This window comes from Annulohypoxylon maeteangense (genome assembly GCF_022496945.1).
Source record: "Annulohypoxylon maeteangense strain CBS 123835 unplaced genomic scaffold GGS22scaffold_2, whole genome shotgun sequence".
NCBI lineage: Eukaryota > Fungi > Ascomycota > Sordariomycetes > Xylariales > Hypoxylaceae > Annulohypoxylon > Annulohypoxylon maeteangense.
In genome coordinates this window covers 2961204-2974776 of record NW_025953249.1, presented here as the reverse complement: position 1 = coordinate 2974776, position 13573 = coordinate 2961204, and the positions used below count along the sequence as shown (strand labels likewise).

Here is a 13573-nt window from a genome sequence, read left to right as displayed (position 1 = left end):
AGCTCACCGACTCCCAGAAGAAATAGAAAATTCCTTGTTTAAGTATACCTAGGTAGGTATCCTACCTATATTATATGTAATCTATTTTATCCATTTAAACTACCTATGTGGCTACATTAGGTACATTATCGCATCACCACCAAAGCGGGAAGATACCGACACGGGATCTTTAGGATTGTGGCTTAAGATATATTGCATAGAATAACATCACCGGCCTCCTGGATCGGACGGGAATCCATCAATGATATCAAGATCCCTACGATTACCGATGGTCTATTGGTTCAGGGAAGCACTCACAAAACTCGAAATTAATTGCCAGATTAGAGATATCTCAGACATAAGACATGCGTTAAGTCCATCATTCAAACACTCGAAATTTATGTTAACGGACAGCTGGTCTGATGCTAATGTACTAGGCGCCAACCAAAAAAGGGGCCATCAAAATTTTGTCAAACGAGGACCGAACCAAACGCCTTGCAAGCCTGCAAATGCGACCCCTAGACCAAAGTTGCCATGCATTTTGAAGAAACCGTGATGTAACAAACCGCCCGCTATTTCTACAACCACCTGACCATGCGGTACTATCCGCCTGGTGAAACCCTAACTTGCCAGCATTGCGCGGCCCGAGGAAGCTGCAGCTCGATGCTGCTATCCGATTTGGCCAGCTGTCTATCCTAATGACACTATGACGAGGCTTTCAGTGGCGCACCTAACGCAACAGGAGAGGACTTTTGTCGCACTTCTTCGACGGGTTTTCTGCTAGGTGTGGCGGGATTCAATCGGGATGGACTGGAGTTGCTCGTAGCGTTGGCGAGCGCGAAACTAGCTGACCGGGTGAGTGCATCTCCTTTACCTTCCAGCGACACGCTCTCCTTTGAATCTTTCTCGTTTTCCTGGGAACTTGATATGGGTTGCAACTTGGGCTGTCGAGCTGCTCTCCTGCCTCGTCCAAAGGAATCTGAGCTTCTTAGGTAGTACTCTTCCTCAGACGAGGAGTCGAAATCGGCAGGGACCGGTTGCCGGGCTCGACGGCTTTTCCGCCTTCGGGGCTCGTCTGAAGCATCCGAGGATTCTAGTGATACGCTCCTACTTCTTGGAACTCGGTGGCTTTGCTGTCCCCGGCTTGAAGCAGTGTTCTTCCTGGTGATGGTCTTGTGAAGTGTCGTGGTGGATTCAAAATCCGAGGGCAACTCGCCACTCTTGAATTTGGCCTCCATTGCTCTTTCGTGGACCAGCCGGCCTAAGTTGGATCCATCACTCATCGTCGTCTTACGGCTAATATGACTCGCCATGCTTCCACTCCTACTAACCGGCACTTTACCTTCCATAATCTTCGCAGGCGGAGGCGGTTGCAACATCCATCTGTTGCCGTCCTTGTGTGTAGGCTTCTGTCGTACGATTGGGGGATGGTAATCGTTGACGGGAGGGTTTCGCGGTGCAAAATAGAAATTGTGCCTATCTTCGTCGGTGACTAGCTTCGGCTCCTTTTCCTTCCCTAAACTTGCATCAAATAATCGGCCGGCAGATGACCCCGCTTGCTTAAGAGCGTCCATCAATTTGTGAGTACGGGATAAATCGTGACCTTGACCCCATAACTCTTCATCTTCCCTCTGGTAACGTTTCCGGTTCCAATCGTCTGAATAGCTGGTGGAAAAGCTAAGTTTACCATCTTCGACTGCCGTCCGACTGCTACCTGGACTCATACTGTTGACTTGAGTACTACTTCCGGCAACGCTCGTGCTCTCCTTGCCAGAACTGTTTAGACGTTTTTGATTTATGTCTTTACTCACGCCCCCATTATACTTCTTCGATTGTATGCGAGGTCCCATCATTATTTCTTCGGACCAATATGGGTTCGTATTGAAAGGATCCGGGTGTAGGTAGGATCCGGGATTCTCGGCTTGGATGCGCGCCTTCTCTTCGCGTTCCTTCTTGGCTTTCGCCTTGGATTGTTGGTGATGCTTTGCTTGAAGACATGGCGCGCAAGATACGAGGTAAAATATGGCGGACTGAACAGCAACACCGAACGACATGATATGTAGGGGATATTTGTGTGTATGTGTGCCTGTTGAAGGCCTACGTTGAAAAAGAAGGGACTATCCCTGGTAACAGCATTGGCGAAATAACTAGTTCATAAGATGGTTCGTAGACGGGCGTATCGAAATGAGAGGTTTAGAGGAATCGGTTCGAGATTAGCGGCGAGGGGAGGCTTCGTTCGTCGTTTTAAGTTTGGCCAACAATACAAGACGAATTCTATTTTTGGCAAGACTAAGTTCAGGGAGGGTTTAGAAGGTGCAATTGAGCGTTTCTAAACACGCCAAGTAGAGTGAATTCGTCGGTATAGAGAAAAAGAAAAGTCAATTAATCGTTGAGTTTCGAGGTCCAGCGCGTGAGTGAATGAGTGAGTACGATTTGTATATTGGAAGGAAATGGGACAAGTATGTATTGTACGGTAGGCGTCGGTGGGAATCCAAAAGTTGCTCAACTCCAAATTGTATCATAAGATTGTGAGTTGGACAAGCCGAGCCGTCGAAGTACTTAAATTGAAACCGAAGCAGAAACTAGTGCGGTGAAACAATGATGGTGATGGTGATAGCAAACAATCGGTATAGAGGAAGTCGTTGTCGTGTTACAAGGTGAAGTCGGAGTGGAATAAAAAATAATATGGCTGAATTGACCCCCTGATGGAAGGAAGAAAGGAAGAAATCAGACCGTCTTAATTTACAACAATAATAAAGAAAGACGACTCTGAAGCTACCACCGGCAGCGTGGAGGGGATAATGAGACGAAAAGGAAGTAAAGGATATGTTGTAAGTAGTAAAGTATGTAAGCGAGTGGAGGGAATTCGGGAAGTGAACTCAGGATGTCGATGAACAAACGTAAACCGGCAGACTACAGGCTAGTAGATGGTAGACGACGATGGGAATTGGAAATGGTGTGGACGATCCCACGCATGTTTCTGCATTCCCTGCATCCTACGAAATAATATATGGTCTGGGTTGGAAGGGTTATGTACGATAGTGGACCAATTGAGATAAGTTTGGGGGATAAATGGGGGCAAGGGGATTAGCTTCTCTCTCACGTTTCAAAGGGTCAAGCGCCACATCTTGGCTACCAACGAGCAGTAACTCTAACGGCATAACCACTTTTCCCTAATAGCACAACCACTTCCTAATTGGGATTAATTAGTACCACGACACCCCACCACCTAATTTCGCAGTGTTTTTATCGCACACCTTATCTTAACGTAATTTTATCAATTTTACACCTTAAAACCACTTTTAACCTAATTATTTAATATACGTAATTACGTTAATTAAATTTAAACGATTTATTTTAATTAAATAATTTACGATTAAAAATTTAATAATATATATTTAAATTATATAAAATATTAAAAATTAAAACGTTAATTATATTAATTAAATTAATTATTTATATATTACTTTAATTAATTTACATATAATTAATTTAATAATTTTTATAAATATAATATTAACGGTTATTAAAATTATTAATATTTTTATATACCGTTTATATTATTTATTTTTAATATAAATTTCGTAATAATTAATAAAATAATAAAAATATATATTTATAATAAAAATAATTATATAAAATTAATAAAAAATAACATATTAAATATAAAATAAAACTTAAATTATAATTTAAATTACGGCTTAAATTAAAATCGTTAATTTTATAAATTTCGTATTTATTTTTATAAATTTTTTATTTATTAATTAATCCATTCATCTTAAACTTTTACTTTAAATTTACGATCTTATTATTATTAAATAAATAAAAAAAAAAACTCGTTATATAACGGGATTTTATAATTAATATAATCGTTATTTTTCGAAAATTAATTAATTAATTTTATACGATTTAACTCGTATATTTTAAAATTTAAAAAATTTAATTTTTTTTTACTTTATTATAAAATTAATAAAAATATTATTATATAAACCGCACAACGTTAATAACCCTTCGAAAAACGAATAAAATTTAATATAACCCTCTCTTATTATTTATTATTAATTAAAATTAAACCATTATTTTTAATAAACCATTAATAATAATTAATATTATTCATTTTTAAAATTTAAACCTTAATAAATTACGATCGATTTAAATTAATTTATAAAAATTTAAAAAACACGTATTTATAAAATAAATCTTATTATTTAATAAATAATCCTTTATAAAATAATTAACTAATACCTTAATCCTTTTAAACCACGTAATTATTATATATAAATTAATATTATTTCTACATTTCTTATATAAAAATTAAAACTATTTAAAACTTTATTAATTTAAATAAATTAATTTACCCGTATTTAAATAAAAAATTAAATTTAACCGTTTTAATAATTTATTCGTAATTAACTTTATAATTCATACACATTTTATAAATCCGATTATATAATAAATTTAAACTATTATACTTATTTTTAAAATAACGTTTTAAATATTAATAAACTATTTTAATCTAACTAATTATAATAATCCCGTAATTATATATACAAAATATTACATACTAATAAAATTTAATTCGCTAAAAAAAATAAATAATAATTATATAATTTAAAAACGTTAAAAATAAAAAAATTAACAAAATAATTAAAAAAAAAAATATCACGTGTTACTTTAAAACTTAAACCATAAAACTTTATTTTAATATATAAAAAATTTTATTAACTTAAAAATTAATAAAATTACGAATTAAAAAAATATAACGTATACTTTTACTTTTAAAATCTCCCTTTTAATAAATTTTAAATACGCTAAAACGTATTTTTATTATTAACGTAAATATAATTTTAAAAAATTCGTATAAAATTATTATAAAAATTTAACCATTTTTTAATATTTAAATCTTAATATTAAACTAAATTTTAAACCTTTATTTCTTTAAATAATTACATAATTTATTAATTATTTTATATTTTTTTAAAATTATTATTATTATTATCACTTTCTTAATTAATTACTTTATATATATATAAATTTAATTTAAACTTATTATATTTAAAAATATCGTAAAACCGCATTTTATTAATATTTTATAATTTAATAATAAAATTTTTACTTAAATTAATCCATTTTTACTTTACATAATAAATAACGTTTTTAAATATATACTATTTATATAATTATTAAAATATATTTTTAAAAATTTAATTAATTATAAATTTAAATCCTTTAATAAAATCGTTTAATATAACCGTTAAAAATTAAATTTAATATTATTATTATAAATTATTTAAACATTTTAAATATTATAAAAAATCGGATTTTAATTCGTTAAATAATAAATCAAAAATTATATAAAAATTAATATATAAAATAATAATACCCGTAATATTAAAAAATAACATATTAAATTTATTAACTTAAATATTATAAAATTAATATATAAAACGCGTATAAATTTAATAACGTATATATTAATTTATATAATATATATTATTAAATAATAATATATTAAAATATTTTTATCACATTTAAATACATTATTTAAAAATTTAAAATAACCTCGTTATTTTATTTATTTTTTCGTTAATATTAATAAAATAATTAATATTATATTATTCTTTATATTTATTTAACTTTTTTAATAATATTTAAATATTTAATAATTTTTTTTAAATACGTTATTTATATAAAATATTAATATTTTATATATTTTTAAAAATAATTATTATTTCGCTTATACGTATAATTTAAATAAGTTCGTAATTAATAAAATTTATATTAAATAAATTTTCGGTATTATAATTTATATTATATATTATATTAACATTTTCTTTTATTTTTTAAAATTTATTAAATAAATATAAAACGATTTAATTACCGATTAACGAACTAATTCGTAATAATTTTAACACCGTAATTTCTACATTTATAAATTTACGTTATTATCGCTAAAACGTAACGTTAATTTTAATATTATCGTAAAAATAATTATAGTTTAAATTTTTAATTTAAATACACTATTTTAATATTTTTCCATTATATAATATTATAATTTTATAAAAATAACTACACTTTTAAAAAAATCGTTAACGCTAAAAAAATATTTTAATTATTTTAAAATCGCTATAACGGTTATATAAAAAAGCCGTATATTTAATTATATTCGAAAATTTTAAACTTTATTTTTTATTAAATTTAAAAATAATAATCGTAAATTTTTATTCGTATATATATTTAATATATATATTAAAAATAATTTCGTATAAATTAAATAATTAATTAAAATCGTATAAAATAAAGTTTTCCCGTTTTTAAACCGTTCGCGTTTAATTAAAAAATATAATAAATATTTTTATAAATAAAATAATTTTATTAAATTTAAATAACGTAATAAAATAATATTAAATAAATATTTAAAAAAATAATTAATACGTTATTATTAATTAAATAAAAATAATAAAAATCGTAAAAATTATTATTAATATAAAAGTTTAAAAAAAAGTATTAAAGTTTAAAATTATTATAAATATAATATAATAAATTTTAAGGATTATTTTATTATTATATTATTTAAATTTAAATAAAAATAACTTCGAATTTAAATAAATTAATATAACTTCGTATTATAATTTAATATAATAAATAAATCGATTTAGTTTAATTAACGTTATTATATATATTAAATAATTAAATATAATTAAGTTAAAAATAGTTTTAAAATATAAAACTAATAAAATTACGTTAAAATAAAGTATATAATAAAAACACTACGAAATTAAATAATAAAATATCGTAACATTAATTAATCCCAATTAAAAAATAATTATGCCATTAGGAAAAAGTAGTTATGCCGTTAAAGTTATTATAAAGAGCTATTATTAAATGCTGACCATGATAAAAAATGTATCCGTTCTCTTGCTAGGTTCCAGTTCTAATGTATTATGGGTCCGATGGATATCTCATCATCTTAGCCAGAACTGAAGCCGAGATCCCGAGATCCTTATGATCTGCAGTATATAATGGACGACAGCTGCCTTTTTGCTTCCATGATGTTAAATCGACTCTGCTTTAGCTTGGTTGAAAAAGCTGTTCACCTGTTACAATCTTACTAATAGCTTTCTACATAGCTATGATCAATTATGTGTAGTCCGGTAAAACCAACTCTATTGGTTCCGGATATGGGCAAAAGATCTGCATGAACTACATATGTTGACATACCTAACTAATGTACAAAGCATTATGCACAACACACCTACAACACAACATGTACCATCTTATCATATCACATTTTCACTAAAAGCAGACACAGTAACAAGGAAAATATGCGCATCCATTGTGCTACTCTGATCTCATAGCTACTTCGAATTTTTAAGAAAAAGGTGCCCTTATCTGTCCGCCAACTATGGGCACAAAAACATTAGCACGACCGCCGACGTCCCAATCAGGTCGAGAGGGGAAGTCGGGTAGCACGAGATTGTCGCGCCGTTAGTGCAGAGATCAGCTGCAACGAGTAGAAGAAGAGGGAAGAAAAATGTAGTCGTTGATACAAAGCAAGGGCGGCCAAGTTCTGTGTCGTTCGGGCATCCAGCAATAAAAGTAGAAAAATAAGACGAATCTCCCTTGCCCGATCCAAGCCCAAGCCCTAAATTTTTGGTGTTGAGATGCCTGACGTCCCATGTCTGTAGTGTGATTCGATGTGAGGCGGTGATGGTGGAGAATATTGTACAACAGGGGGGTCGACCGTTGAAAGAAAAGGGGTCAAGTGATGAAATCTATGCAATATTCACGGCGGGTAAAATGTATAAAGAAGTAGAGTGTGCCGGTATCGAGGTGCCCAACGTCCCAATGTCTCAACTTCATACATCCCACTCTTCCTCATCATTATCGTCAGTCTCCTCAGGAGTGAGAGCAGCAAAAGAAGAGCTGCTGCTGGTTAGGATCGGCTTCTTGTTGGTGCCGTTGACTGGGGCCGATGGCTTGGCAGTCGGAGTACTACCACCATTTGTGGCCGGTGCTGAAGCTGTGGACGTCTCACCGGACACGTCCTTCTTCTTTCCCTTCTTCTTCGTCTTGACCTCGTTCCACGAGTCCTCTTGTCGAAGCATCTCCATCTGCTCCTCCTCAGATGGTACACCAGCAATCCAAGGGTCGGATTTCTCCTTGGCGGCTTCAGTAGCCTTCGTAACGGTAGGCTTAGCAGGTTTGGCAGCCTTCGCTGGCTCTGCCTTCGGCTTCTCGTCAAATGTATCTAAGGGTTGGACGGTGTTGTCGTCGCCGTTAGTAGGCTTGCCATTCCAGGCATTTTGAGTATTGGCTACGAAGGTAGAGCCGTCCTTAGCAGCGCGTCCTTCGGCAATACGAGCAGTTCGTCGTTGCTGTTCCAACTTAACCTTTCGCTCCTTCTCTTCCTCCTCACGGGCAGCCTTAGCAGCCTCGGCCTTCTTTCGGTTTTGACGTTGCTTCTTTGTCTCAACTACTTCGGGTGCCTTCTGCTTTCGCTCCTTGGGCTTCTTGACAGAGTCGACATCAGTTAGACGGAGGACGGAGGGACCGGAGGCAGTGGATTCGAGCATGTCTGATACATCTCGGCCATCAGCAGCTACAACAACGGGAGAGGCTTGAGAAGACAAATCATCATCGGCATCGCCGGCGTGGGAGGAGGGAACCGATATCTTTCCAGCCTGTACTTCGGAAATCTCCTGAGCCTTAGATTGCTTAACAGACTTTTGTTTCTTCTCATCCGACTTCTTAGTGTTGAATTTGGTTCCTGTATGAGCATTGGCTAATTGTCGAGCAAACTCCCGGTCGGCTTTCTTATCTGCAGCCTCAACCTCATCGCGATTATAATCTACATTTGATGGAACAGGCTGAGTTGGTGTATCTGTCGGGGCTTTCGGCTTTGGTTTTGGCTTTGTGGGCTTCTCCGTCTTTTTCTTAGTGTCGATTCCCAAGTCGACTTCATTTTGTTTTCCTGACTGTCTAGTGAAAGAACCACGACGTTCAGTTCGCTTTTGTTGCTGCTTTTGCTTGTTACGGTACCAGACAAGTCCGCCAACTCCAATAATGACCACCCATCCGCCAATAGTGGTGAGGGTCGAGTGAGTGGTAGAAATATCCATGGTGAAGGGGAATGGAAATCGCGGTGAGCGCAGCTACGTAAGCGTCGTTGACCGGATAGAGCCGATGGCGGAGGGAAGATAAATTGATGGCAGCACCAAGTGCCTCGAGAACGAAGGTGTTAAGACGTCTCGGCGATGTCGATGTGTTCAAATTTGCGTGTTTTGTAAGACACACACCGGATGTACGAACAGCTCGGAGGAGCTAAACCAGTGACGGAAGGTAATGCGCCGATTATGTCGAGCTCTCCTGCACTGCACAATACAAATAGGAAAGAGTGTGGACGAGCACAGCCGATAAACGAAAGGTGGCCGATGCAAGCCTCTGGCGGAGCTGAATCAGTGGCGAAGTGCTTTAACAAAAGTAAATAAAAACGTGTACTTTTTTATGGCAAGTTATACGAAAATTGGGAAGAATAAAACGAAGAACAAAGTGAACGTGGTCTGTAAACTTTTATTTTTCCGACTTACATAGTAAGATGGTTGTCAAGGTTGTCAAAGTTGTCAGAGTTATCAATGGATGGGATGGATATGGACAGATGGTGGTCGCGGCGTGGTAACTTCAATAACTTAGGGGATAAGGTTGTGCTGTCATTAATGATCATTGACCAATCAATACGAGGTACAATCGATTGACTAAAGTCTAGAAGTAGAAGCTCATCCATTTAAAGGGGTCAGTGTTGGACAGCTGTCCAATACAGTACAAGGATAGTGGGGCTGGCTAATGTATAATTCAACTCTCTATCCGCCTTAACTCGTTATTGTATTAGCGTCTCATCAAACTGAATTGTGGACACAGAGAAACAGAAAGCCCCTTAAAAATTCGCTTGGCTTCGCCTTTAAGGAACGAACTCTCACACTTAGCGCAATCTATGTACCTAGTAGGATAGATAGAGCGAGAACTATCCGCGAGAATTGTTCGGTTCATCGGTTTTGAAACCTCCGTGATGCAAGCTGTCAGCTTTTTGATTTGAGTAATCATTCATTTTCTCACCAGTCAGTTAACCTTCCTTATAATGAACATTGAGGGACCTACATGGCGACTTGCATGTCTCACGCAGATCCAGATCTCTCAACCAAGATCAATTTAGCCAATAGCTACATAGATATGTAGGTATTATGTGGCAGCAAGTAGTTGAAAGAAAACTGTCATCCACTGTAACCTCTCCATTTTGTTGGGTGCATCTGGAGTATTTAAGCTATGGATTTTATATGTTGCTAATATCAAAATATGGTTTAGGCATACGCATTTATTCCAGGGCTCGTCAAATCCCCCTTAACTACTCTTAATTGACGATATTACATATCCATGGATGCTTAGCACATTCGCTACCTTATCCTACTTAAGCAGGTCGTCACCTATACGATGAAGGGAACAGGTTGCCTATTTATGCATTGCTAGGCACGTCTATTTCCAAGGTTCGAATTTGTGTAGGCTATTCACGATTCGCAAAGTGTATCCGATGTGCCTCACGTGTCGTGTATGGCGAAACGGACATTACTTGGCGATGTGCGCCTGTTACTCTCGTTAAATTTGAAGAACTATGGAGGATGCGGCAACACTAAGATTATACTACTACTCCTTCTATTTTCTATTACATTAGGAAAGTAATTCAGTCGTTGGGTCGGCATTTGATATTCTCATTGAGTTCGTAGTGTTGGTCGACATACAACAATACTAGATAGAGGCTGTTGGTGTGTTTAAGACAGTCCATCTTCCGGTGGCCGGGCGGAGACTTGCGGGATCGGCTCCCCACCCGCAGGTCACCGACGGAGGGCGCTGGCGTCATTGGGTCGCAAGTGCCTTAATGTACCTACATAAAATGCTTAATTGGAGCCTCATCTTATCGCTGTTTCCATATCTCCATATTTCCATATTAACCATCTCTAGTTTTCCCCACTGACCTTTGAACGACTTCTATTTTACTTCGTAATCACCTCTGTATCATATACTACTCTAAGTCCAAACATCTTCCTGAAAACATTGGGATCCCAACGCAGTCATGGCTCCGAAGAAGCTTATCATAGATACCGACCCAGGTAAGTAGAGAATGCTAAGATGTAGAGCTCTATTTAGCTTCGATGAGAAACCCTAGCTGATCAATATCAGGTGCCGACGATGTCATGGCCATGCTTCTAGCTCTAGCGGCTTCGCCGGAGGAGTTAGAGGTGGTGTTGATTTCAGTCACTTACGGCAATGTGCCTCTGGACGCCTGTTTACGGAACGTCGTCGCCATGTTCCATGTTCTTGATAACGAGATGGAATGGCGCAAGGCTCAGGGAAAGCCACTAGGTTTCGAGGCTCTGCGTACTTATAAGCCCATCGTCGCCGTCGGTCCTGAGCATGCTTTGGAAGACGAGATTCTGATGGCTGATAATTTCCGTAAGTGGAGATATATCAGCATGCACTAGATTACTCTAGGAGAAACCGTTGCTGACATAATATCTGCTAGATGGCGCTGATGGTTTGCATGGTGTCCACGAAGCTGTATATTTAAGGGGCCTTATCTCGTGGGGGTTAACGCTAGCTGACATACCGCATTAGCATCCGCATCTATCACCAGCCGACACTTGGAAGGCTCTATTCAAAGACGGACTTCCAAGCGAAGCTGACGAGCCCTCTTATTTGAAGTATTTTACGCCTTCAAAAACTCCATCGCACAAGGAGATCCTGCGAATCCTAAAAGAGGAACCGGCCAACACCGTCTCGATTTGCGCTCTTGGCCCGTTAACTAATCTAGCGCTAGCTGCTTCGGAGGACCCTGAAACCTTCCTTAGAGTTAAGGAAGTAGCTGTCATGGGCGGAGCTGTGGAGTGCGAGGGTAACGTCACGCCGGTTGCCGAATTCAACACATATGCCGATGCTGTCGCCGCCGCTCGGGTGTTTGCCTTAACATCACTGGACCCTGCTTCCACCATGCCACCAATCCCGAAGGATAAGGCGACCCTGCCGCCGTACCCGGAAAAGCTTTCCAAGACCCTGAATCTGAGTCTATTCCCCCTTGATATCACTACACCCCACCTCTTGAACTTCGGCTTCTTTCTGGAGAAAGTCGAATCGCAGCTTGCCAAGAAGAGTCCATTGGGAATATGGGTCAATACATTCATGACTGGTATTTTCCGTCAAATAACATCCATAGTTGGTACCGACGTGGAGCCGGGACTATCACTCCATGACCCCCTAACCGTCTGGTATATGCTCACGGGTTCGGACCCGGCGTGGACACTGGCTAAAGGTGCGCCGGAGGATATCCGTGTTGAGACATCTGGACAATGGACTCATGGAATGCATGTTTCGGATCGCCGTGGTCATAAGAAGCCCGACGGCGTGAACACTTTCGAAGTCCCGGGAGATGACGATGGCTGGTTGAGTTTGAAGAGGGGTAATAGAATAAACAGGTACGTTACTAGCCCAGGCGAAATGGTTTTTGCGCCATTTTTGATGGAGAGAGTGTTCGGGTGAAGGGGGCAGTGATTTAGGGGGCCATGAGTTGGTTAGATCCATATATATGATTTGACAAGAGCAGTAAAGGTGTCAGCAGGATGCAAATATGGGTATCATTAGGCAAGATGCATACCCTATGTCAGAATCATCCAGAATCCCCTCTCGTGTAAATGCAAATATCCTTTCTCCAACGCCAGATCTGTGATCTTAAGGACCCAAAGCTTTTATTCCATAACGTGGTTCGGTTACCGAGTCCGCCTCCTATATGTGCTTTATACCACCAATTGCCGAGCCCTTTACCTCTTGCCAGTTGATGCTTTCGTCGAGTGACTCATCCACCAAGCCTACTACGCACACATTGTCACCTCGAACAAGATAGAGACCTAACGGGACTTCTGTGGATGGTTCTGTGTCGTCGGAGGTTCGGATAACACGTTCGACCGTCTGGCCAAGGACCTGAACATGTGGGGTTAGCCAGGGATTTCACGATCATCTGAGATATACGATGGTTTATTCTTACCAAATTGGTCATCTGGTCACAGCTTAAGAGGTTCCCCACCAGGGTCCGTGAGTCTGCTGTGATTATCAAGACCTTCTCTAATCACCAGTTAGAGAATTCACGTTGCAAGCCTTGTTTCGGGTCAAAGGTCGAGACCGCTAAAGGGAGGGAGATGCGACTTACTGTTGATATAGCCGCCGAGGTTAGACATCTTGACAGTTGTGATGATTAGGCTAAAGCTTATTGTGATGTAGATTGAAGAATGAGGACGACAGGTTTGTAGTGCGTAACCTTAAGCTTGATTTAGCTATCAGTCGGGCAGCTCCAAATGCGACGAGTTCCGATGGGTCACAGCTTCCAAGAAAATACGACAGCCACACGTTCACAAGTTATTGTGGCTGATTTAGAACGTTACAAGATTTAGGTACGCTAGATGTACCTATGTACTGTATGTCTGATTATCTAATCAAGAGAGCTTAAAATCGGTTAGCAGCTTCCCCACAACGATTGTCCGACGCACCAATTGGTTAG

The 13573-nt window shown here is 37.3% G+C and overlaps 4 protein-coding genes across 4 annotated transcripts; 1 reads left to right on the top strand and 3 right to left on the bottom strand.

Moving 5' to 3' along the window:
- Window positions 1-609: 609 nt before the first annotated feature.
- GGS22DRAFT_70949 (uncharacterized protein) lies at window positions 610-2462 on the bottom strand. Its single transcript, XM_047967874.1, has one exon. The coding sequence runs from the start codon at window positions 2031-2033 to the stop codon at window positions 684-686; it is 1350 nt and encodes a 449-aa protein (XP_047823256.1). The 5' UTR covers window positions 2034-2462; the 3' UTR covers window positions 610-683.
- A 5376-nt stretch (window positions 2463-7838) lies between these two features.
- Window positions 7839-9101, bottom strand: GGS22DRAFT_184998 (uncharacterized protein; the record flags this gene model as incomplete). The annotated part of the gene is made up of 1 exon (XM_047964258.1): window positions 7839-9101. The coding sequence occupies one exon, from the start codon at window positions 9099-9101 to the stop codon at window positions 7839-7841; it is 1263 nt and encodes a 420-aa protein (XP_047823255.1).
- A 1854-nt stretch (window positions 9102-10955) lies between these two features.
- Window positions 10956-12709, top strand: GGS22DRAFT_70906 (nucleoside hydrolase). Its single transcript, XM_047967872.1, has 5 exons — window positions 10956-11138; window positions 11209-11481; window positions 11552-11586; window positions 11644-12624; window positions 12677-12709. Exons 1-4 carry the CDS (start codon window positions 11102-11104, stop codon window positions 12559-12561), a joined length of 1263 nt encoding a protein of 420 aa, XP_047823254.1. The 5' UTR covers window positions 10956-11101; the 3' UTR covers window positions 12562-12624; window positions 12677-12709.
- On the bottom strand, window positions 12683-13490 carry GGS22DRAFT_70898 (Sm-like ribonucleoprotein). Its single transcript, XM_047967871.1, has 3 exons — window positions 13226-13490; window positions 13064-13140; window positions 12683-12999 (listed from the first exon to the last, which is right to left on the bottom strand). The coding sequence occupies exons 1-3, from the start codon at window positions 13251-13253 to the stop codon at window positions 12805-12807; spliced, it is 300 nt and encodes a 99-aa protein (XP_047823253.1). The 5' UTR covers window positions 13254-13490; the 3' UTR covers window positions 12683-12804.
- Between the last annotated feature and the right edge of the window lie 83 nt (window positions 13491-13573).